The 25081-nt window shown below is 40.5% G+C and overlaps 2 protein-coding genes across 2 annotated transcripts; both read right to left on the bottom strand.

Annotated features, from left to right (window-relative positions):
- Positions 1–10024: 10024 nt before the first annotated feature.
- Positions 10025–12232, bottom strand: LOC103712525 (glucan endo-1,3-beta-glucosidase-like). Its single transcript, XM_039134166.1, has 4 exons — positions 12091–12232; positions 10922–10953; positions 10362–10599; positions 10025–10219 (listed from the first exon to the last, which is right to left on the bottom strand). Exons 1-4 carry the CDS (start codon positions 12158–12160, stop codon positions 10194–10196), a joined length of 366 nt encoding a protein of 121 aa, XP_038990094.1. The 5' UTR covers positions 12161–12232; the 3' UTR covers positions 10025–10193.
- Positions 12233–18882: 6650 nt separating this feature from the next.
- On the bottom strand, positions 18883–21340 carry LOC103698999 (L-type lectin-domain containing receptor kinase S.4-like). The gene has a single exon (XM_008781041.3). The coding sequence runs from the start codon at positions 21309–21311 to the stop codon at positions 18957–18959; it is 2355 nt and encodes a 784-aa protein (XP_008779263.2). The 5' UTR covers positions 21312–21340; the 3' UTR covers positions 18883–18956.
- Between the last annotated feature and the right edge of the window lie 3741 nt (positions 21341–25081).

Here is a 25081-nt window from a genome sequence, read left to right as displayed (position 1 = left end):
GTAACAGGGGTTGGCGATTTAGGGGTCCTAGAATGTTGCACGAGCTCACGGATCTCTTGTCTGAATTCTTTGTATCCAGCCCGTATGGCAACGATCTGTTCTAAGACAGACCTCAAAATGTCGGAATCCATGGTAGCTACAGGGGTTTTAGGTTGACTGAGATAGTACTCCATATCACTACAGGTTGGCATGCAATGATGACACTGGGTGATGATGTGAAATGCAGTGTCACTAATGAAACCTTAATAACTATAATGTAGGACCAAATTTGATGCAGGACAACCTACTAATGCAATCTATTATGATTTCAGAAATCAGCAAGTCTTCACAATAATAACTTAAAATTTAAATGTTGCTGATTTTTACTTCGGTTATTCAGAATTAAGGATTAAGATTATTCAATTTAAGAAGTTAGATTGCAATCAAGTAGTACAGTTGTTCTGATCCTAAATCAATATGATCGAAGAATGTTGAGAAGCATCCAGTTGTTAGGGTGTGCTAATTTAATATTTAGATTTTAACAAGGCAAATAGGATGGGTTTGAAAGTAGGGGTTCTATGTTCTGAATTTTGACAACAATATAAATTTTCAAGTATATGGCTATCATGCAAGAGAACTAGAACATAATTAAATGAACAAGTCCAAGAAAAAGTGGAAACCTATCACCTGTCGTGAAGTAGTCGACCAGAATCGTGTGCTCGTGGACTGGGGCGACGATCGGTGTGCGGCGAGTCGGCTCGTCAGATGGCACGAATCTAGTCGAATCACAGCAACTTGGTGGACCTGATATCAGCAACTTGGGGGCCTAATCAAAGAACTTCGATGGGTCTGATGATGGGCCTCAGGGGCATGGCTTGGGCCTGATGAGTTAGCTGGGCCGCAGGTGGGTTGAGGTTTGATGGGGCTCGGGTGAGTGCAAATACGGGAGTGGGCGGGTGAAATGGGTTGGGGTCCTGGGCGTGTCGTGTGACAGAGGGGAGGGTTTTCGATGGTAGTGGCCTGTGGAGTGAAGGAAGGGTGTCTCGGGTGAGTTACGGCTGAGAGGAGGGGGGAAAATAATGGGGAGATTGGGACCGGCGGCCGACGGAGAAAGAGGAGGCGGTGCGGTAGAGCAGCAGCAGCGGCGGTGATGGAGGCCGCGAGAGCGGCGGCGATGGCTCGAACTCCGGCAGGGAGGTGCGGCAGCTTCGACGATGAGGAGACTGAGCGGCACGGAGGTGGCGACGGCGAAGTGGCGGCGGCGTAGGCGGTGGCGGAGAAGCGACGGTGGAGAAGAGGGGCGGATCGTGGCGGCGGAAAGGGAGAAGATGAACAGGTGCTTCTCTCTCTCTTCTTCTTTTTTTTTTTCTCTTTTTTTTTTCTTCTCTTTTTTTTTTTAACTCGGATCCGTTAGGATCCGGATTATCGGGTTTGACCCGACCCTATACCCGTTACGGGTTTGTCACGTGAAATCACGTGCGTTTTTTTTTTTTTTTTTTTTTTTTTTGGGGCTACCGGATTCGGCTTAACGGGTTTAGGCCTTACCCGTTAAACCTTTCTTCAACCTCCCGATGGGTTCGGGAGGATACGCCGATCTCGGCGGCGGCGATCGCGAGGCGGGGCGGCAATCACGGGCAGCGGCCGGTCACGAGCTCCGGCTGGTAGCGGCTGCGGACTTTTGGCGACAGACGGCGGCCACGGGCGGCGTCAACAGGCACGGGAACCCGGGCGGCGACGTTTCCGTGGGGATATGGCTCCTCCGACGGCGGGCTCGGACCTTCACTGGGCAGCGGCGGCGGCGAGAACGTCCGAAGGTGGCTCGGCTCTGCTGGCGGCGACTGGTGGCGGCGGTGGGCGCGGGTGAGGTGGTGGAGGCGGTGGCGACGACTGCTGGCGGGAGGATCCGGCGCAGGGCTTCTGTGTGGGAACCGTGAAAGAAGAAAGGGAAAAAACAGAAGGTTTTTTTTTTTTTTTTTTTTTTTTGCTCTGGTGAAAACACAGACCGAGAGAGAGGAAGGTTTGGATGCGGGTGGCTGTCGATCTGGGTCTTCACAGACTCGGCAGTGACCCCTTTTTTTTTTTTTTTTGAACAGACTGACAGAGGGAAAGAGGCCTGTTCTTGTTGTTGATGGTAACCGAGGGAAAGAAAAAAAAACTGTTGATGGATCGCGGCTTTGGCAATAGAAGCAAAACCGATAGCTCTGATACCAAGTTGATGTAGCACCAGTGCGGGGGAAGAGGAGAAGAAGGAAGAACAAGAGAAGGAGAAGGAAGAATAGGTTGTAGAGACGCAGGAAGAATAGAGAAGGAGAGGAGAAGAAGAGAAGAAAGAACGTAGGGAAAAGAAATTCTTAATCATTCATTAAACCCTAATCATGAAAATAGTTCCCTATATATAGGGCCCAAATACACAACTTGCATAAACCCCCCTTACACAGAAATAAATCCTAATGAACCCACAAATAACACAAATAAGCCCTAAAATGCAAATAAGCCCAGAAATAAAATAAACCACAAATAAACCCTAGAATGCAAATAAGCCCAAAAATAAAATAATAAAATAAATATGCAAATAAACGAGTCTGGCTCAATCCGGGGGCTCAGGATCATCTGGATGAAGGGCTCTGATGTCCCCATCAAGAAGAAGATGGTGATGTAGGTATACTTGAAGACCAAATGAAGGAACTCTCCACTCAAGACAAACAACATGAGGATGAGATCAAAGAAGATACAAATCAGCGAGATGAAGAAGATCAACCTCCATCAAGAAATCAAGATCTTCCTAAAGAATGGAGGTATGCACATGGTCATCCAAAGGATCTAATCCTTGGTGATCCTTCACAAGGTATAAGAACTAGATCCTCTTTAAGAAACACTAGTAATTATCTTGCCTTCGTTTCGCAAATAGAGCCTAAATCACTAGAAGAAGCTGAAAAAGATGATAATTGGATGAATGCTATGCAAGAGGAATTAAACCAATTCGAAAGAAATGAAGTTTGGACTCTAATGAAAAGACCCCCTAATGTTTCAATTATAGGCACCAAGTAGGTGTATAGAAATAAACTAGATGAAGATGGAATAGTAATAAGAAACAAAGCTAGGCTAGTGGCCAAAGGATATAATCAGGAGGAAGGAATAGATTTTGATGAAACTTTTGCTCCTGTTGCTAGGTTAGAGGCTATTAGACTGCTTTTAGCATATGCATGCTTCATGGATTTTAAACTCTATCAAATGGATGTAAAAAGTGCATTCTTAAATGGCTATATAATGGAGGAAGTTTATGTAGGACAACCTCCAGGTTTTGAAAATCACTTACATCCAGATTATGTGTACAAATTGCATAAAGCATTGTATGGACTTAAGCAAGCTCCTAGGGCATGGTATGAAAGATTAAGCAATTTCCTAATTGAGAACAAATTTAAGAGAGAAAATGTAGACAAAACCCTCTTTATTAAAAGAAAAGGAAATGACTTATTGCTTGTACAAATTTATGTGGATAATATAATTTTTGGTGCTACTAATGATAGTCTTTGTCAAGAGTTTGCCAAGCTTATGCAGGGAGAATTTGAAATGAGCATGATGGGTGAGCTCAACTTCTTCCTTGGGCTACAAATAAAACAATCAGAGGAAGGCATCTTCATCAGTCAGTCCAAATACATCAAGGAAATGCTGGAAAAATTCAAGATGAAGGATGCAAAGGAAATCAGCACACCCATGAGCTCAAGTTGCAAGCTTGACAAAGATGAAAAAGGTAAAAGTATAGACTGCAAATTGTACAGAGGTATGATAGGCTCTCTACTTTACCTTACTGCTAGTAGACCAGATATATTATTCAGTGTTTGTATGTGTGCTAGATACCAAGCATGTCCTAAGGAATCACACTTGCAAGCTGTTAAAAGAATATTTAGATATCTAGTAGGGACATCTAATGTAGGTTTATGGTATTCTAAACAATCTGACATAAACTTAATTGCTTATTCCGATGCTGATTTTGCCGGGTGCAAACTCGACAGAAAAAGCACAAGTGGCACATGTCAACTCTTGGGTGCCAATTTGGTTTCTTGGTTTAGCAAGAAACAAAATTCAGTTGCCTTGTCCACAGCTGAGGCTGAGTACATTGCAGCTGGAAGCTGTTGTGCCCAAGTTCTTTGGATTAAGCAACAACTTGAAGACTTCGGTATCAAAATGGATAATATACCAATTAAATGTGATAATACAAGTGCAATTAACTTAACAAAAAATCCTGTCCAACACTCTAAGTCAAAGCATATAGAGATTAGGCATCATTTTATTAGGGATCATGTGCTGAAAAATGATGTGATGATTGAATATGTATATACTGAAAATCAATTAGCTGATATCTTTACAAAACCCCTTTGTAAAGAAAGATTCAATTTCTTAAGGAATGCCTTGAGCTTTTATGATCCTAGCAAATGAGTTGAATTTGTATTGCATTGCTTTGCTACTCAAACTAATAATCAACCTCAAGGTAAACATAAGTGAAAACATGAATTCATCTAAGCTAAATGACGAACTGTTTGACTTTCCGGAGGATGGTTACCCTCCCTTGGACTCTTCATGGAGATATTTTCAGAGCCTATTTCATAGGTATTCGAAATTTGGTCAAACACTCCTCATTTCAATATTAATAATTCAAAAATCATTATCAAATTATTATAGGATGTATCATTAAGGGGGAGGATCACAAACAAATTCACTCTAAGTTTATCAAAAAAATCATGTTGATTAGGGAGATTAAACAAAAATTGGGAGAAGATAGAATTCAGTCTGAAATTTTTCAGTGCCGGAGACGTCTCTGGCAAATCGCAGAGACGTCCCCCCAGGGGAGACGTCTCGCCTTAGTCGCGGAGACGTCTCGGGGACCGAAGGAGGGCTTTTTAAATAGGTCGAAATCGCTCGAGCCGACTCGAGCTTTCTCCTTCATTTCCGACCAAAATGAAAAACCCTAGCCTCCATTTGCTCTCCACCTCAAATCCTAGCCTCCGTTTGCTCTACATCACAAACCCTAGCATCCATGGCACCAAAGAAGGCTAGGACGACCCGTGGAAGGCGACCTAGGGTAGCGGCCGACGGTGAGGAACGACGGGAAGAACCCTCCGCGCCGTCTCCTCCGGTTGCTCCGCCAACCACGACTATTTCCTGTGCAAATCGCACAGTCACGACAGGAAGGTACATAGATTTCTCCTTTTTAGATCATGAGGGGTTCTCTATTGGAGAGAGACTCCGAGCCCAAGGGTGGGAACACTTTTGTACCCTCAATACCTCGACCTACCCCGGCCTAGTTAGAGAACTTTTTAGCAATATGGCCTTAGGGGACCTAGGGTACACTGGATATGTCCAAGGGACATTAGTAGAAGTCAATGAAGATGTCCTATCCACTGTCTTACAAATTCCTAGGGACGGTGAGGCTCCAACCTCACATCCCCAAAGGGAGTCAGCCCTAAATTTACTTTTAGGAAGAGAGGACTGCGGCCCTCTTGATGTTGTCAATTTCCAGGACCTAAATGCAGAGATGAGACTTCTCTTAAGTATTGTCAACCGGGTCCTATTTCCTAAAATCGGTCGCTTCGATTTTGTTTCGGAGCGAGACTTAGTTATAATGCACCACATCCTACTAGGGATCCCTCTAAACCTCCCTAGACTCATGCTAAATTACATTGCCCTATGTCATAGGTATTCTAGGTTTAGTATACCCTATGGCATGATCTTTACCTTAATCTTTAAACACTTCAAGGTTCCCATTCCAACAAATGAACCTGCAAAGCCCTTGAGAAACACCGACTATTACAATGAGGGCACAATGAGAAGAATGGAATTTCATAAGATAGATGGATCGTGGGTCAAGGTACCAAAGAGAAAAACCCAAATCCTAGAGCCTGAGATCCCACATCATGAGTCTGACCATCACTCTCCTCCACCTAGCCACATGGATATCCCTGATATTCCCTCCAGCTCAGCTGGACCTTCCACATCCATGCCACCACCTCCTCCAGTTAGTGGGCCCTCCTTTCTGTCAGAAGATCAGATGCGCACCTTAGCATCTGCCATTTGCCAGCAGATGAGGGAGGAGATGAGATCCATGATCTCCACAGAGTTGGCCCCCATCAGAGCTTCACATGAAGGGCTTCTACAAGAGATGAAGGATATTAGAAGTCAAATTGAAGCTACAACACAAGAAATAATTGGTGTGGGTGCCACCCAAACCATCAGATCATTAGAGCTCAAGGACAGCTTGAAGAGCATTTCCAAGAGTCTTAAAGAGCTAACAAAACCAGATGGCAATGTGAGCACCTTAGTTGCCCAACTCAGAGGAAAAATTGAAATGGCAACTATAGAGTTTGAGGCACTTGTGGCAGGTTTCCACAAGTCACAGGGAGATCAATTTAAGACCCTCATGGATTCCATCAACACATTCATAGATGCAGCTTGTAAGGTTTATGAACAAAATACAGCTGGTAGGGCCCATGAGCAACGTCGCCGATGATGGATATCTTGTAGGATCTTCTTTTTGTAAATCCTAGGCTATTTTTGAAACACTTTTGTATTAGAAATCAATACTTGTAATGATTTCTTCTTTTTGACTATGTACTGACTTCAAAGGTTCACAATGATACATGAATACAATCCCTTTTGAAAACTGTGTACATTGCCAACTCTATGTATGTGTTTCTATGAATGTGAATGTGCCTCTTGATGTGTCATAAGAATCTCATAACATACATTAAGTATTCAGATTTGGCACAACGTATCAAAGCATATGAAACAGGGGGAGCACAACCTGAATATCAAAGGGGGAGTAAAATGAACACTGAATATATTGAATATAGAGATAATTTGTCCCCTTCATTGTTGATGACAAAAAGGGGGAGTAGATATTGAATGTAGAGATAGTGAAAGGGGGGAGCAGTTATATATATGGATATTGAATATGGATGCAAAATTTATAATCATACTCCAAAGTTGATTTAGAAATTGAAGAATATTGACCTTAAGATAATTGCCCTTCTGGAGAAGAAAGGGGGAGTCAAAAAGAATCTAGCTTTCAATTATCCTCAGCATCAATACTTCATTTTAACTTGATTCAAATTCAGTTGATATGCTAAAATCATTTAAGAACTAGAAAGATCAATCTTATGCACAAGGAAAGAACTGAAAATTGAATACTTTGAGTGATGCACATTGTATCTAGTTCTAATCAAAACATTATACTTGTACATCTGATCAAATACTGTGTATATGTTTAAATCTCAAATTTTGCATATACTTAGTGTTTTGTCATCATCAAAAAGGGGGAGATTGTTGACCCCCTAATAGATTTTGATGAATACAAAACACTAGAGTAAAATTCCATTATATCTTAACAATTTAATTGAGGAATTCGTGTGTCTTATTAAGAATATTGTTAAGAAATGTCTAGGCAAGTTCCCATAATTTTTATGAATTTATTGAAGAATATTTTGAGTTAAAGAAAACAGATCAGGGACAGCCGAGACGTCTCCGGATAGTTTCAGAGACGTCTCTGGCACAAACAGGAAGAACCGGCACACTTGGAGACGTCCCCGACACCTGCCGAGTCGTCCCCGCGTTAGCGGAGTCGACTCTCTCAGTAGCGGAGTCGACTCTCTCAGTGGCGGCAGAAAGGCAGTTTTCAAGAGATATGCGCGAGACGTCCCCACAGTAAGCCGAGTCGTCCCCGCAAGTAAAAAGGAGACTTCCCGAGTCGTCCCCAAGATAGCGGAGACGGCTCTCTCAGGATTTTCCAGAGAATGGTTTTTTGGGTGATAAGGAAGCGGAGTCGACCCTGAGACAGCGGAGTCGTCCCCATGCATAAAGTGCAGACAACCCGAGACGTCCCCTGAAGGAGCGGAGTCGACTCTCTCAGGAAATACCAGAGGACATGTTCTTCGGAGATAAAGAAGAGGAGTCGTCCCCAGATCAGCGGAGTCGTCCCCATTCAAAAAGTGCAAACAAGCCGAGACGTCCCCTGAAAGTGCCAAGTCGACCCCAGACAACGGAAAAAGTAAAATCTTGTAGCCGAGACGTCTCCCGTTGAAGCGGAGACGTCCCCGGAGTGACTGGGACGCGACTGACAGCTTTTCAGGTTTGGTTTGAATTTCAAATCCTTCTTTCTTTGTCTCTAACGGCTATATTTGCTTTTTGGGCTATAAAAGGGACCTCTTAAGTGCTTCTCAACAACACTTCACCAACCCAAAGCTAGATCATTCAAGAGAGAAGTAAGAAAGAAAAGTTCAAGGGAGTGAGTGCATTCAAGTGAAGAAATCAAGTGTTTTCAAGCTTCCCAAGTGATTTCAAGCTCAATCACTCTCGTGCGCTTGGGATTCAAAGCTCACACTCAATCCTACGCGCTCCACATCGGAAGAATCAATATCTCCCACGCTTCCAACGGTAAAAGGATTCTTCCGGGTTCTATTGTTCATAATTGCAATATTTGCTTTTTAGAGCTTTTCCTTTCTTTTGTAAACTCTTTCGTTGTGGTGCTTGTTCCAGTCAAGGGACTTGGAACAAGGGAAAGGCGTCCCAAGCCTAAGTGAAATTGGGGGTTTTAGGGTTTGTTGTGAGCCCGGTGTAAAACAACGAGTTGGGTAGTAAACTCGCAAAACTACCGTACTGTAATCGTGGATTATAGTGGAAATTCCCAAAGGTGATTTGGGGAGTGGATGTAGGAGCAGTGGAAGCTTCGAACCACTATAAAACCTTGTGTTTGCGATTGACCTTTCTCATTCCTCCTTCTTTACTTTAGTGCATATATTCGTGTGTTTTATTTTTAATTAGTCAAAAGTTTTTAAAACACCCAATTCACCCCCCTCTTGGGTGACCATCTCTGGGCAACACATTTGGATCACTAATTGCCAGCTTAACATCTAACAAGCTACTGCACGAACACCAAATTTACATGTAGGGATAAGAGATGGATGGTACTGTTGCAAAGTTGGAAGGAACTAGAGCTGAGTATCAAGGGCAGCAAACTATATATTATGCATACACTATACAATGGCGAGGTGAGAAAGGGTGACAAGGAAGAGCTGCGCACAGGCATGCGCATAAATTGCAAGATCTTTTCCTTGTTTTCTTAGGTCAAAGAGATAAAAGAGTCGGCCTTCAGTCTGTAGAGGACATCCAACCAATCTAACTGGACGTGGTAATATTGGTTTGGAGAGCTGTTATAATTCCAATCAAATCCTACGGCTGCAAAGGCTTGTTGAGAGTAGTTGATTGGTTGATGTCTAAAGATTAGGATAGAATAGATATCTGATGTTTTAAGGTATTATTTGAAGGCTTCGATTGTCTCTCGAAAGAAATTATTAGAACTCCTGTATATAGTATTTAAGACCTACGATTTTTGACAACATATTTAAGGAAAAGTTTGGTCAGGCTAGTGAAATCGATCCTAGCCCGATGCAACATGACAAGCGTTACTAGGCCTGATCACAACGAGGTTGGGCTGAGCAAGCATTTTTGTATTGTCGAATTATTACCAAAATCTTGCTCCTTAAACTAGAATTTCTTCTTTGGCATTTAAATAGAAGAAAATTATTATTTTAGGTGAAAGGATCCAGCGATTTTGGATGGATCCTCTATGCGAATGTAGAAGAGTACTGTTCGATCAATACCGGCACCATCTACTTTGCAACTGCACCAGTAATCTGATATTCTGATTTATCTACTTTGCACCATCGCCAGTCTCTTTCTCTAATTTATCAGAGATAGAAGCCATCAACCCTTCAGACGGTCGAGTTTCGGAAGTTCGTCCACACGATGTGGATGACACACGGGCCATGCATTGCCATTCAATCGAACGGAGTGGGTGACAAGAAACCATATGATATATGATGCTAGTATGATGTATGTGGTGTGGTGTGCCCAAGTTAGAACAAGACGATCCCATTTAGCTTCAGTTATGTGTCAGTTCTGGGCCTCCCTGAAGGACCCTTCTTTGTCTGATGTTGGTCCGCATAGCATCCAAACACATGTACATATGCCAATTTGCACATAAGAGAGAATATTTTCCATCGAAAGATGCTCCGACTTTTATTAGATAAGTTGAATGGACAAGGAGTATCATGACCAAAATATGACCATGATGGTAAGCTTTATTTCATCAGATAACACAAGCGGGGAGCCTTATGCATTTCCAAGACTGATGATGATTTATTCCAAGTTTAACATCGCGTTTACTCGAACTTGCACGTTCCATATGCTGCAACAAATATATATGATATCTTTTAGTACATCCTTCTCAAAAATTGAAAGCATCAATAACCGGAAGATAAGATTTTCCCAAAGAAGAGGATGTGGACTTTGCATGTAAATCAATACATGAAGAGATTAGCTTAACTTACAAGGATCTGATAGAGATAGCATGGCATCACCACCAAATTTGCAATAGGATTCTTGAGCCCCATGAGCCTTGTAGTAAAGGTTGAACAACACGGAAGCATGATTCTGGAAAGTGTTTGGATTAAAACAAGCACCGCCGGGTCTTATAGAGCTACAGTCGACATTTGTGCATAGGAAAGCTATATCCCTCTGTAAATTGGTCTTTAGAGACAGAGGATTTGCAATGCACCATGTCCTTGGCTGTAACAGTAAATGCTAGCATCTTAGGAAAAAAAAAACAAAAAATGCAACCAATATAAAGATGTTAGTTTTATCACAACTACATTAGTATACATCCTTTGTTAAATAGTTCTACGCTTAGTTTCTTTTAGGCATTTTCCATTAAAGAAAAGAAGAAAATGAATTCTTTTGTATGGAATAATTAGGAGATTATTGGGTGGATTCAAATATACCATAGTTTGTCAATAATATGAACAAAAAAAAACTTTTTATTTTGTTTGTATTAAAACATTATGAATAATTGTTATTAAGTCATCTGCAGAAAGTGGATAAGTAAACTTACAATATCGCGATCCGTTCCAACGCTTGTTGATACTGCATAAGTGAGACAAATAGTTAATCAAGTTGATGAATGTAGTGATGGAACCAAGAACTCACTTTGGGGGTGGGAGATTGATAAGGTTTTGAAAAACTATTTTAGATTTATAATCGCACATGACTTTATAAGATATATGGAGGAGGACCAACCATACATACACAACAAGAATAATAAAACAACTTCCATTCTAAGAGTAAAATGAGGTAGTCAATAGTTGTAAAAAAGACACAGACATACTGCATGCTCTTCCTATTATATGGTGAAAATATCAAATTAGATAATAAAAAATGTCAGTAAACTTGAATAAATACTAACATTCTACGAAAGAAAACCAAAATAAAGGGCAAAGAAAAAATAAATACTCATAGGATGGTGGTTGGACATCAATTGATCTAGAGCGGGAGAAAATTAGAACATATTATTTACATTTTATTCATAAAATTTAATAAATTAGATGCAAAAACAAAAAATTGTATGTGGAAATAATTGTTGATATTTTTTGCCTTCTCCTCCTCCTTCTTATTAATTATAACATTGTACAAATCCACATTTTTCTTGAATTTGTTTATACTACTTCTGTAGTTGAGAACAATCAAATGAATCACACAAAAAATCAAGGGTTTGCTGGACTACTTCAAATTTAAAAGTACTTCAAGTTGCCTAAAAGTAGAAAATACTTTTTTACAGAAAATAAATCAAATTAAATATTAAATATACAAAGATATTTGATGGAATCTATCTTCTTACCATTGTGATGCGTAACTTCTCTCTATAAGTACGAAGGCTCTACAACATAAGTTAGTGGCATGACATAGCTAAGGGATATGGGTGCCAATCAAATAGCTACATAGATTTTCTTGCATCCATTTTCAAAATCTCAATAAGAATTAGGTTAGTTGAATGGCGTCCCTCTTCTACTAAGAAAAGATACAATAATGAAACTTGGATGGTGGTAGTTCATATTTTCTCAAAAAAAAAAAAAATTGTAGCGAAAAAAGTTCATGCCATGCAAAATAAACAATGCCTTCTCTGTTGCTTTCAACATATGCTCATTATTAGAATATAGAAAACCAAAAATAATTAAAAACACTCTCTTAATTTGGAAGATTATCTATTGATACAAAAACTCTTACATGTATGTGCAAAAGAGCAGGCCAAAATCACAAGCAAGTAACAAAATAACCATATTTTCATTGTTGTCATCTTCTTCTCACTCTTTCTTTAAGTGTCACAGCTTTCTTTGACTACAGCCGGATATGCACCAGTCTATCCATATAAAGGGACTTTATAAAGATCCCTAAAATGGCTGTTTCCAAAAATATCCTCTGAATTTGTAACGTAATACATTTATTTCTAGTGCAATAATTCTTTCTTCAGTATGATCTGAGAGAATATGCAATTAATACACTATATCTTTTCTTGATATTCTAGGATACTTTCCCGTATCTTAAGATTGTGCAGGATCTATTACAGAATCCGTCAATAGATATGCTATCTCATTATGGTAGTATAGGATATCTTGAAGTTGTGTACGATCTTCTAAAGATGATTCTAGTTCATTTTCAATATCATGCAGAGATCTCTAATATGAATAATGCCAAATTGATTTGGAGTCACTTATTTCACCACAACTTAAGGATCAGTGCTAGGTCAAGTTTTACTTAACATCTAGACCATGATATGTACTTAAACCTTGCATACACACAATGATACCTGCTACTATACATTGGTATTACTATTTTATACACACTTCTATTCACCAAGAATTATAAATAAATTAGCTAAAGAAATGAGTGGTTAATAATAACATGCTAGGTCAACAAGGACTGCATGTTAAATGATAGTCTGGCAAAAGGTGAACTTCAATTCTCTTCTTATGGTATCAATCCTTCACCACATGATTGGCCGGCCCATATGCCAAGTAGAATGTCTCCTTCTTTGACTTATGATTGAGTCGATTTTGGTTAGGTTAGCTTTGATTTTTCAAAGGTTTGAAGCAAGAGGTTTGGTTTGATCAATTTTGAGGGTTTTTCTTTTTGAAGTTCTACCCTTGGGATTTAAATTGAGTCACATTAAACTTGGTCAAATAGATCTTGCATCCAGAATCAAATTTGTGCTTGAGCTTTAGTCAGTGCTCTTCTTCAATTCTAATAGAGTTAATGACCTCCATTAGGATTAAGTCACATTGTTTATGACTTAATTGTTATGAGAAAATTGACCGGAGTGAAGAGAATCTGAATCAGTCAAGACATGAATTCATGGATTTGGACATCTAGTCAACTCGACTTCTCTAAGGAGATCCCAGAATTCATGGATTTAGCTACTAATTGGTTTGGAGGGCCGAGATAGGAGTAGGTCCTTCCATGGCATCAGGTAACCGTACGTGGAGGAGGAATTGTGCAGATTTAGCAACTGCACCAACAAATAATAAAGAGGCACACAAAATAGCAAATAAGAAACTGAACACAGAATGTCTGCCATCAACGGGCGTTTCCTAAAATGGGTACTTCCCTTGAAAAGACATGCACATGTGGGAGGAGTGTAAATTGCAATATAAAGCAGGTCACTTCATCCTTCTTTGTGCTTCATGCGCTTCTTATTATGGAGTTGTACCTAGTTTCGGGTCAACGAATGAAATGAAACAACTGCCTCTCCCTTGGGCGCATCTACCAGCCTGCGCATCTGTGAAGGCCCACAGCTGCTACCATGCCGGAAATCCCACCTCCGCCCCACCGGCAAGAAGAAATGAAGTGCCCCCATTTTTTGTTTGCAGAGGAAGAAGTGGTTCTCGAACCGCCCGGTCGGATTCACTTTCCCAGTCAGATCCATCCACGCTAGATTGACGATCGGGAACTCAAAACCCAATCCGCTCTCTTCCCTCTCGGTCTATGACTCGGGGTCCCGTGGATGCCTTCCCAACTGTTCGGGCTACCAAACTATTGATCCACTTCCAACTTCTTTGTCTTTCGCCTATGCTAGTTGACTGCTAGAGCCCTTCCACCATGGCATACTAATGGAACTTGGATGTGGTGAAGCAATCAGGACCGGCATCATTCATTTCATACTCGGCCTCAAAAACATCCCATAGTTCCTTAGCTGATTTGGTGAAGAGAAACACATCATATAGAGAATCAAAAAAGGCACTAAACATTCTACAGCAACAATGAAAATCAATTTCTTCAGGGAGGTTTTAAATTGGAAGATGGAGGATTCTGGTTCTTGGGGACTAAGAGAAGTGGTTGGTTGAGAGGTCGATACAAAACAAACTAACCAACCAAAACTCCATAAAATAGCTTCTCTTGATGATCATAGCGTCATTAAACCTGAAAAGTTTAATGGTTCATTTTATAGAAGGTGGCAGTAGTAATTTTTAGCTGCCACACATCCAAAAATCTAAAAATAAAATTTGCCTCCTCGTGCAGGTCTATGATGAGATCATCCCTAAGATACAATAATCCGGCTCGACCTGATCCTCCTCTCACAAACATGATCACATGAGAGGCTTGACCCAATCGACTCTTCTTCAATTGCTCGGCAAGAAAGCTTAGAAAAAAATGAAAGTAGAAAATAGTAGAAATTTCAGAAAAAAATAAAAAAAAGAAGGCTGATGTGGGCTTTCTCTTTCAAATTTCAAATTCAAATTCGAAATCGAAGTTGATATAAATCAAATTTTAAATTTAAATTGAAGGAGCCATGTGGCAAAATATGCCGACCATACAGGCATGTAAGCATTGAGCATGCCACAGCAAACTACGTGCAGGGCATAGTCGGCCGGCCCAAACCAAGTGCACGCATATAGTCACTAGCCTACCATTCTTCAAGCCCAACTTGACTTCAACGAGCAGGACATCTATAAATATAAAAGTACTTCCATTCATTCATCCGTTGTTGAACTATTAAAATCAAATTTTAAAACTTTTGAATCATTTTTTTTAAAAAAAATAATATTCTATTTAAAAATTTGAATCTCTTAAAATAGGAACTGAAAAAATTCCAACAGCCAGAAGTACAAATTTGAGGGCAATTGGACAAATAAAATAAAAATTTATTACGAATGACCAATTATATCTTCATTAGTTGTGCTTACAGCAACTCACCTGGCTTTGGCTCCTAGAAAATTTTTGAATGTCCAGAAGATGGCTTAATCTTACAAACGACCATCCATTCCATATTTTTGTATCAGTATGCAATTTATCTCATGACTTTTAAGCATTATTTTTCTCCTGTTTTGCGGGAACAGCCACAATTGGAGATTAAGAATGGCTGTGTGTTTATCGGGAAGGCAAAAGAATCTCAACCCTGCAAGGAAAATACTCTGTCTGAGCTATGCTAGAGGGTTGGAGAGAATTGTCTAAATGCTATTCCTTCATGGAACTTATTTTGTCACTGAAAAAACCAGCTCTGAGTGCCACAAACTTTCCATGGCTTTTTGTTATAGAAAAAGCGTAATGCCTTCAGCAAAAAAAAAAAAAAAAAAGCGTAATGCATGCGTATGAGATCGAAATTCAAGTCAGGACCTCTTACCTTTCACTTTTTTATCTGTCTTTTACCTTTCTCATTCTTTCCTGACAAACTAATTTAGCCTAATAGCTTGATGAGCAAAAAGATGGGACTCCAACAAATCACCTTGGAGGACCGATCCAAGGTTTATGAACCAACCGAGCAAGAAACTTTCCCATTGAGAGTCGACCTCATTCCCAACATCCTGAGCTCCTCCCTCCGATTGCTGGCCCTCCGCCAACTCCGGCTATCACCTGCCTCCCATCGGCGGGGTTCCTCTCTCTGGTCCTATCCGGCTCTCCCCGCTCGCCGTGGACGCCGGCGACCAAGGTAACGGCCGCCCACCGCCCGATGGGTGTGTTTTATCCGTTGATTTCAGTGGACGGGAATCCTAACGTCACAAGACCAACGCTCTGGGGACCTACACAGCATCCTCTTTCATCCACGATCTGTCTATGCATAAACATATTTATGCGGTAAGAGTGATCCCATAGAGAAAGATACGCGGACACATGCACCTGGAATGATCTCGTGCATAAAAATATTATGCCGTTTTAAGCACAGAAAATATATGCGTACGTGATGCACAGGGGAGGACTACGCATAACATTCTTATGCGGAAAAACCGCATAGAGAAGGTTGTGGTCCTAGATTCCCATCACTCGCGTAACATATCTATGCGGTAATTGATCAGTACGGTAAGGTGGGGACGTCCGCAGAATATGAGAGGTGCTTCCCCATCCTATACTTCAGCGGTCCATACGTCTGCGATCCCTGCACCATCCTAAACTCCAGTGGTCGCCACCGACGATCTCAATGCCTGGGAGTTTCTCATAGGGTCGTTCGATGGAGTGGCGACGCCGGCGATCGACCTTGTCTCCGGTGGTAGGAGGTGGAGGAGAAGACGAATGTGGTGGGATTCGTTTTTCCTTTATGGGGTCGTTTGGTTCGCAAAAAGCATTTTTACTCCTATGAATATGATTCTTGGGAAGCAAATTCTTAGAAAGAGAATGTCTAGAAAAATATTTTTGGTATGTTTGGTTGACCATGGAAAAGTGACAAATTTTCACGAGCTCCCCATATGATGCATTATATTTATGCTGGATGTTAGTAGGACCGAATTCTCGGAGGCGGTGATCGGATCTCGGCCCCCTTTCCCGGCGCCCAGTGTCGAGCTGAAGCTTTCTAGGCCAGGCTGAAGCTTTCTCCTCCCCAACCTTCCTCTTCTATAAGCCTCCTCTCTTATCTCTTTTATCTCCTTCATTTGGCCTTGCGACCAGCATAAAGATCAAAAGACTGACTTTAGGTTGCTATGGTAATTTTACACTGGATGGATCATCCTCCTCTCTTCTTCTTGTTATTGCTATTGTTGCTTCTTGCTCTTGTTGTCGCCATCAATTTATTTTACTTTTGTAAATATAATCTAGCTTTATTCAATGAATGACTTATTTCTTATTATTATTATTTTCACGTCACCATATTCTTCAAGTTCATTTAACAGATTTGACCAGCAGAACAGAAAAAAGAACATAGAGTCTACATATTCTGCTCGGAAGTTAGCTCCAGGTAGAACAGAGGTAAGCCATTAAGTTACGATTAATTTTTAGTTTGGCCACAGCAACATTTGAATGAGAATGACTGAAGCAAATTGATAGTTCACCGCTATATTTCTACCATCTCTTTTTTTTTCTTATGAATTCCTCAATAGCTACAAAATGTTTTACCCTTGCATTCTATGAGCTGTCCGTCTTCTCCTAGGCTAACAACAATCTTATGTTATCATTTGACGCCTTTTTCCTTCGGTTCAAGTTTACAAGGGAATGGAAGCCGTGGAGCATTTTACGAGAGATTTCATGGTGGAAGCATCAGCATCCAGGTATCTCTTCGCTCTTTCATGTCGTGAATTTTCACCCGTCTGCATGTTTATATCTTGTGGAAAACCAAAATCTACAGTTCTACATGCATATGTCAAGAAATGCCATCTATTTACTGTGTGAATGAAACTTGACCTTCGTTGCATGCTTCATCAGATGAGCACCTGACCTGGGCCTACACAGGAATCAGGAGGTGCAGGAATCTGTGCAGTATGTACAAGAGAGAGAGGAAGTCAAGCCACAATCTCATTGGTGGGATTCGTGATCCGAATCTTACTGATGCAAATTATGGGATGGACCATCCAAATTTAAAATTCAGATAGTTAATCATGTGTTGGGATCATGAGTGACCCAACCCAACCCAGTTCTTTATTCGGTCCTAATTTTGGACCCAAATCCAACTTAATAGAAGATCGGGTTGGATCGGTTCAGATCTACGGCTACAATTTTTAATCCAACGGGCCTTTCGAATCGGATCGGATTTATATATAATCTGGACTCGGCCAAAAAAATTCGGATTTGGGTCCAGTTCCAAAAATTTGATTTTCTAGGTTCTCTATTTTATGGCGATGCTAGAGGACAGCGTGAAGCGGCTCAAGAGCCCGAATGCCTCCCTGGGACCACCCCTCACCAAGCCCCAGGCCAACGCCCTCTACCTCTTTGCCGTCTCTCCCTCCGCACGAATAATTTTACAGATTCAGGTTGAGTTGGAACTGGTCGTAGGATTGAAAATCTAAATTTCAAATGGGTCAAGCCAGGTCTGAATTTAGTAAACTCAGACTTAACTCGAAAAATAGAAAAGATCCAATTTTAGAACCTGAACCGGCCCACGAGTCGTGTTGGATCAAAGCGGGTCGGGTCAGGTTAGGGTCACAGGTCAACCCGACCCATTTGCAGCCTTAGATGAGATCTAGGATAATTATAGATGGTATCAGATTTGGATCTTTAGCTAGTATATGCTCGTCCACTTTCTTGATAAAGGACTCGATGCATTTTCTCTTCCTTGCCGCGGAGACTGAGACATATCAAAAAGATCTACCGGGAACAACTCCTAGGTCAATTAAGGATCAAATGTTGGAACCTCATGGGTAAGGAGAAGGTAATGGAATTGATAGAGAAATTCATAGACCTAGGTGGGATAGGAGAATTGATGTCGTGGCACTTTAATATGTGTTTGGTAAATAAACTAAAAAAGTACTTTTGGTATGACAAAATGACCATAAAAGACATTTCATAGTATTATACAACAGAGCATAATAAAATATAATATATATTAATACATAAATATATGATATAGTATAATATCACTATAATGTAATATAATATTATATACTATAGTATAATAATTTAATATAATATTAAATTATTTAAAATAATATATTAATATAATATAATATAATATAATATAATATAATATTTATAGTATAACACAATAATAATAAAAAAAAAAGATAGCTTAGTCCGTACCGGCTCCTCCTTCCGCACCTGTTCCTCTAGCATCCCGTTCTTTCTAAGAGACCCCTCATATATCCAGCCAGCAACAGAAAAACGCATGCATGCCATAAACTAACAAGAAGTCGAAAGCACCCGTGAAAGCCTTTGTACATACTGGTCATGGAACCCTCTCACATCTGCCCAACTCCGCTGAGGGAGTTGGAAGACACCGGATCAAAGGATGAAGGATATGAGAAGCGTGATGCCAAAGAATCAGTTTCTGAGAACACAAGGGCCATATCATCTGCGAGACTGTCATCCCCGTTGAGATATTGGATCACCTGCCTCATGGTAGGCCTGACCTCTGGAATGGACTGAGAACAAACCAGTCCTAGCTTAAGTACCAGCTCAACTTCCTCCCTCACATAGGACTCCCCAAGCTTGGGATCCACAACCTCCAATAGCTGGCCTCTTAGTTTGCACTCCCTCACCCAGTCCATCAGAAGTAGCTGTTCCGTTTGAGCAGTGGGCTCGATTGGCCTGCGACCGCACGCCACTTCTAAAAGCAATATACCATAAGCAAAGACATCCGAACTGGCCATGGGTTTGCCGGTGCGCGACAGTTCTGGTGCAATGTATCCTAAGGTTCCAACCACACGTGTCGTGTGAGAATTCTTGCCACGCTCGTACAATCTAGCAAGACCGAAGTCGCCCAACCTTCCATTCATGTCAGCATCCAATAGAACATTGCTAGACTTGATGTCTCTGTGGACAACAACTTGCTCCCATTCTTCGTGTAGGTAGACGAGTCCCAAAGCAATTCCCTTGAGGATCTTAAACCGTTGATCCCAACTCAACAGCCCACACTTCTCACTTTCGAAGAGGAAGGTGTCAAGGCTGCCATTGGGCATGAACTCATAGACCAGAAGGAGGTCTTCGTTTCGCTTGCACCATCCTTGGAGCTGCACCAAGTTCCTGTGCCTCATGCGGCCCAAGCACGCCACCTCTGCTATGAATTCTCTCACTCCTTGCCTGGAATTACTAGAGATCTTCTTGACTGCAACTTCTTCTCCAGTGCGTGGTAGGGTTCCCTTGTACACAAGGCCGAAGCCACCCGACCCGAGGAGCCCGGTCTCTTGGAATCCTTTGGTTGCCTTGTAAAGGTCCTTATATGGGATCCTATGAGGATAATCTAATTCCCAGTCCTCAAGAGTCTCTGCAAGCTTTGCCCTCCGCCATGACTGCCAGGAAACAGAGAATGCAACCGCCACCAAGAGAAGGGTGGCAAGAGAAGATATGACCCCAATTTTGATTCCAGAGGCTTTGGAAGTCGACGAAGATTTCGCTGGTTGTGGAGGAAGGGGTAGGTGAGATACATCAAGGGAGCGCGCCACTCCATTGGTCCGAAAGCTCCATCCCAAGATGTAATGAGAACTCGAGAGCTTCCCCGTCGATGCAGAGAAACCAACATACATGTACTCCTTAAGAATTGAAGACAGATCGATGGCGTATGATATGAGAGGTCGTCTTGGTTTGCCTACAGAGATGGGAGAAATGGTCACATTCAAAATTTTTGCAACACCATCGTAGTCTATCCAGGCCTGAATTGGCTGCCCACTCTCCAGTTCAAAATCCACCATCTTGGAATTATTAGTGTAGTACGAGGCAGTTTTCGAAACATTGGAAACAAGGCTGTTTATATCGACACCAACGTGGTTGTCATCGATGTCCTTGAACTGATCAGATCCCTGAACGGTGTCAAACTCCACCGCAAAGACATGGTTGGAAGAATTTCCATTGCTACTCTTATTGAGGAGGCCAAGGTAGTGGCAACAACTGCCTTCGAGAGTCTTTGTAGGGGCCACTGCGAAGGCCAAGCCATGGCCGCCTCCGTTCCCAACAGTGATGATGTCGAAGACGAAGGTGGTGCTGAAGGAGATTGTAGTCGGCGTCATGGAGCGAGTGTTGAGCAGCATTTGAATTGGTGAGGACAAGAAGGCATGGCCCGTCACTTTGCTAGTGTCATTGGTGAGCTGAAGCACGCCATCGGATGTGATGCGAGCATAGCCATCTAAGCTCAGACTGGTGGCTGGTTTGAAACCATTGTAGGTAAAATCGATACCAACAGAGAGGGAAGAGCACGCTAAGAGAAGAACGAGGAACGGAAGCACGATGGATGCTGCCATGATGACTTGAGAAAAAAACCGGGAGAAGATAATGGAAATAGAGGGGCCTTTGCGATGGATGAGCTTGTCTGGAAGTCTTTTCGAATGACTTTTCCGACTAGACTGCTTGTCTTGGCTTGGCCGATCTAACCCTTCAGCAAAGGCATCGTCAGAAGATGACAAGTGGAAATGAAATCGCCCACAAAGACCGCTAGGCGTGAGGTTCAGAAGGAAATAATTGCAGGGCATCAAATACCAGCCAAGACGACTCGGAAGACTTCCACTTGGAAAATAAAAAGTCTTGGAAGCTTCCTGACAATAAATAATAATTGCTAGACATCCTAACAGGGGTGGTGCTTGCTGCACCCCACACTTAGCCATCGAAGTTTTTAATTCATTAGATGTCTTTTCCAAGGCTAACAACAATCTTAGGTTACCATTAGATGCCTTCTTCCTTCGGTTCAGGTTTACGAGGGAATGAAAACCGCGGAGCATTGTATGAGAGATTTCAGGGTGGAAACATCAGCATCCAGGTATCTGTTCGCTCTTTCATGTTGTGATTCTTTCACCCGTCTGCATGTTTTTATCTCGTGGAAAACCAAAATCTACAGTTCTACATGCGTAGGTCAACAAATGCCATCTATTCACTGTCTGAATGAAACTTGACCTTCGTTGCGTGGTTCATCAGATGAGCACTTGACTTGGGCCGACACAGGAATCGGGGCTGCAGTGATCTGTGCACTATGTACGAGAGAGAGAGAGAGAGAGAGAGAGAGAGGAAGTTGAGCCACAATCTCATTTGTGGGATTCATGATCCAAATCCTGCTGACGCAAATTATGTGATGGACTATCCAAATTTAGAATCCAGATATTTGGGAAGCTTATGCATCACACGAACACAAAATGACAACTGACGATGATGCCATATTAAAACCAGAAAAGTTTTGGTCCTTACACGTTTTGATATTGATGGTTGGGATTCTTGAAGCGTATAGCCACCCATGCTTTTGTGACCCTGGCTCTTCCACTATTCCATATGATATTTCAATTAATTTGACTTTATTCGTAGTTGAAGTTTCCAAAATTTTCGAATTTAGTTCATGTGTTTTGAGATCTTTTGTTCATGATCAAGGGTTTTTTATTTATGCCAGCTATTCGCCTTTTGGCATGTTATTAGCACTTTAAATACCAGTTTCACCTGAATTGGTTAGGTTTTATGCTGTTCAGAACACCCAGAAACATCAATTACTTCCTGAACTACTTACAGATTATCTTCTATTAGTTTCTTTTCTTATTGCCCCTTATGTTCAATGATTTAAGTTGTTAATTATAAATGATATTATATTTCAGTGAATTCTTGAGGGATGTTTGGATGAATAATAGGTTTTGCCTCTTTTGCAATTTAAGTTGTTAATAATATATATAGGGTTTTTTGCATGAATAGCCTTCTTAAAAAAAACTTGCATGAATACCCTCTTAAAATTTATATTTATTTATGTACCCTTATAAAATACTATTTTTTTCATAAATGCCCCGAATATAATAGTTCTTCTAACACCATTAATAAAAACCATATTTATTTTAATTAAAAATAAAATAAAATTTGAAATTATTTTTTTGTCTTCCATCGCGATCGCCTTATAAATTATTTTTTTTTTACATATCTACCCATTAAGGATATTTTAGTTATTTTAATTTAAAACCGCTAATTTTTAACGGTGTTAGATGGCGTAGTACATATGCAAAAATAAAAATAAAAAAAGAGTAGAATAGCAAAATAAATGTTGTAAGAGGATATATATGTAAATATCAATTTTGAGAGTGTATTCATACAAAATTCGATATTTAGAAGGATATTCATGCAAAAAAAAAACCATATATATATATATATAATGTTTTGTATATCATTTTTAAATTGAGAGACAAAAACCATCTCCACTATTATATAAATTAATAAATTAATGAATAAAGACTTCAAGAGATTGGGAAATAAGGAGATAAAACATGAAGAATAGACGAAGAGCGTTGATGTTTTTATTTGTTTTTTTAAATTCGAAAGAATCTAGCGGCTTGAAGACGTGGATAAGGGATGGTAGAGATTTTCTTGAAAATAAAAACATCTAGTTTGGGATGCCTTAGGGAAACCTCACAACTAAGAGATAAAGGTGTAAAATAAATATAGATGCACATAGATCATATATCTAACTTCTTGATCGCATTATTTTCACATATATTTATGAAGAGAATAACTAGGAACATTCTGGTATTTGACAGATAATCTGATATGAAATTACCTCTTTCATTAATAATATGGTATAGATACATAAAACAGTAACATATAATTGCAATTACAACCTATAACTAGAATTGCAATCTCTGTTAGAGGCAAGTAAAATTGCAGCAAACCAAACAGCCACTTATCTTATTACCAATTCATTTCCAGGCCTAATCTGATATTGAAATAGCTCAAGGAATGCAATTAGCATGCCATGAATTACATTTAGAAGCTATGTGACATGTCTAGTAAAACACGCATCATATCCTGCATATTTAAATAACTCGAAATTAGTAGTTGTTGTTTTAGTACTTAAAATATTTCATAGTGATTCAGAAGGATTCTCAGACTCGATGTGACCACTTTGACCACTACAAGCAAGGCTGGACAGAATGCAGGAGCGAGATCTGCTACATCGGAAAGTCTAGTCGCAGTCAAACTTTCGGATACGATGTCCGATTCAGATAATCTTTTTTAAAAAAAATCAGATATTTTTTCGAGATCTACAACTAAGATATTGACTTGGGATGAAATTCCACTATTAGGCCCCAAAACGGGCTGGCCAAACTGAAAGTTTTTTTTCGGATAAGATTTTGACCGGACGTAGCTCTCTATCCATGAAGAATCAGGCAGAACGACAGGAGGCAGAGTTAATGTAGAAGTCGAGATCTACCTCCTCGAGATTTTTATCTTTTTTTTACTAGAGATGCCTATTTTAGAAAAAAGAGTCCTACTAAAATTAAGAAAAGGAATCCAACTCAAATTGTGTTAAGGTGGATCTTACATTATAAATAAAGGCTATATACCTCGATTTTTTAAGGACTCATGAAAGAAAATGGGTCTTTAATCCCTACTTTCATGAGTCCTTCCATCTTCTAGTAATCTTTCGAGATATTCGAGTTGAGCTGGTTGAAGAGAATCTTCCTCCCCAATCGGATCAAGTTGATATCAGAGCTCCAGTCCTCTATATCTGTAAGGCCTCTGATCATGGTCCAAATGCATAAGCAATACAATCAATCAGGAAAAGGGCAATCTGTGCTTTAAATACATCGAAGGACAAAGGCGAGTATGGCTATTAGTTCTTCCTCGATAGGTGATGATGAGATAAAAGGATGTCCCTTACAACTAAAGGAGAAAATTGCCCAACTCGCCAAGATCGTCTCAAGATTGGCGATATCTTCAGTAAAAAGCACCGACAACTCCTATTACGAAGCTGTCTCCTACGGCTCGAGATGAAGAGCCACTATCCAGCGAGGAAGATAAGGATTAGCGATCTATGGGTTAGAAAAATCTCTCTTCAATCATGTAAAGTTGAGACTCGAATCGAAATCCCTATATATGATGAGGTAGACTAGTTAGAGATATATTTTATTGTCTATGGATACTCAAGTATCCAAAAGGTAGCTTCCGTCCATCTCAAGCTTTCTAGCCATGCTCTTATCTGGTGAAATTTGTACATGAGGAACAACAATGTTTCAAATCTGACATGGAACAAATATAAAAGCCTAATCAAGAAGTAATTCTGCCCACTCGGCCACAAGGAGGATCTGTGGATCAAGTGGCAGTACCTACGATAGACCAGTATGTCTAGAACTACAGCACCGAGTTTTACAAACAAACGATCTCACTCGAAATCTCCATCAATGATCATGCAGTTTTTATAAAGTACATCGGAAGTTTCCACAAGAGTATCCGAAAGAAGCTGAAACTCTTTGAAGTTGAAGACATCAGCAAAGCCAGCATGAAGGCTACGGGAATTGAGAAGAAAAATCAGCCTAGAAAAGGTAAAAAGGGCGACAAGTTCAAGAAAAACAGCAAAAATCCATGTCAAGAGAGAGAGCAAGGAAAAAAGCACGCCAATGCGACCCAAAAAATT

This window comes from Phoenix dactylifera, chromosome 15, assembly GCF_009389715.1.
Source record: "Phoenix dactylifera cultivar Barhee BC4 chromosome 15, palm_55x_up_171113_PBpolish2nd_filt_p, whole genome shotgun sequence".
NCBI classification, from domain to species: domain Eukaryota; kingdom Viridiplantae; phylum Streptophyta; class Magnoliopsida; order Arecales; family Arecaceae; genus Phoenix; species Phoenix dactylifera.
This window is presented reverse-complemented; position numbering and strand designations above follow the sequence as displayed.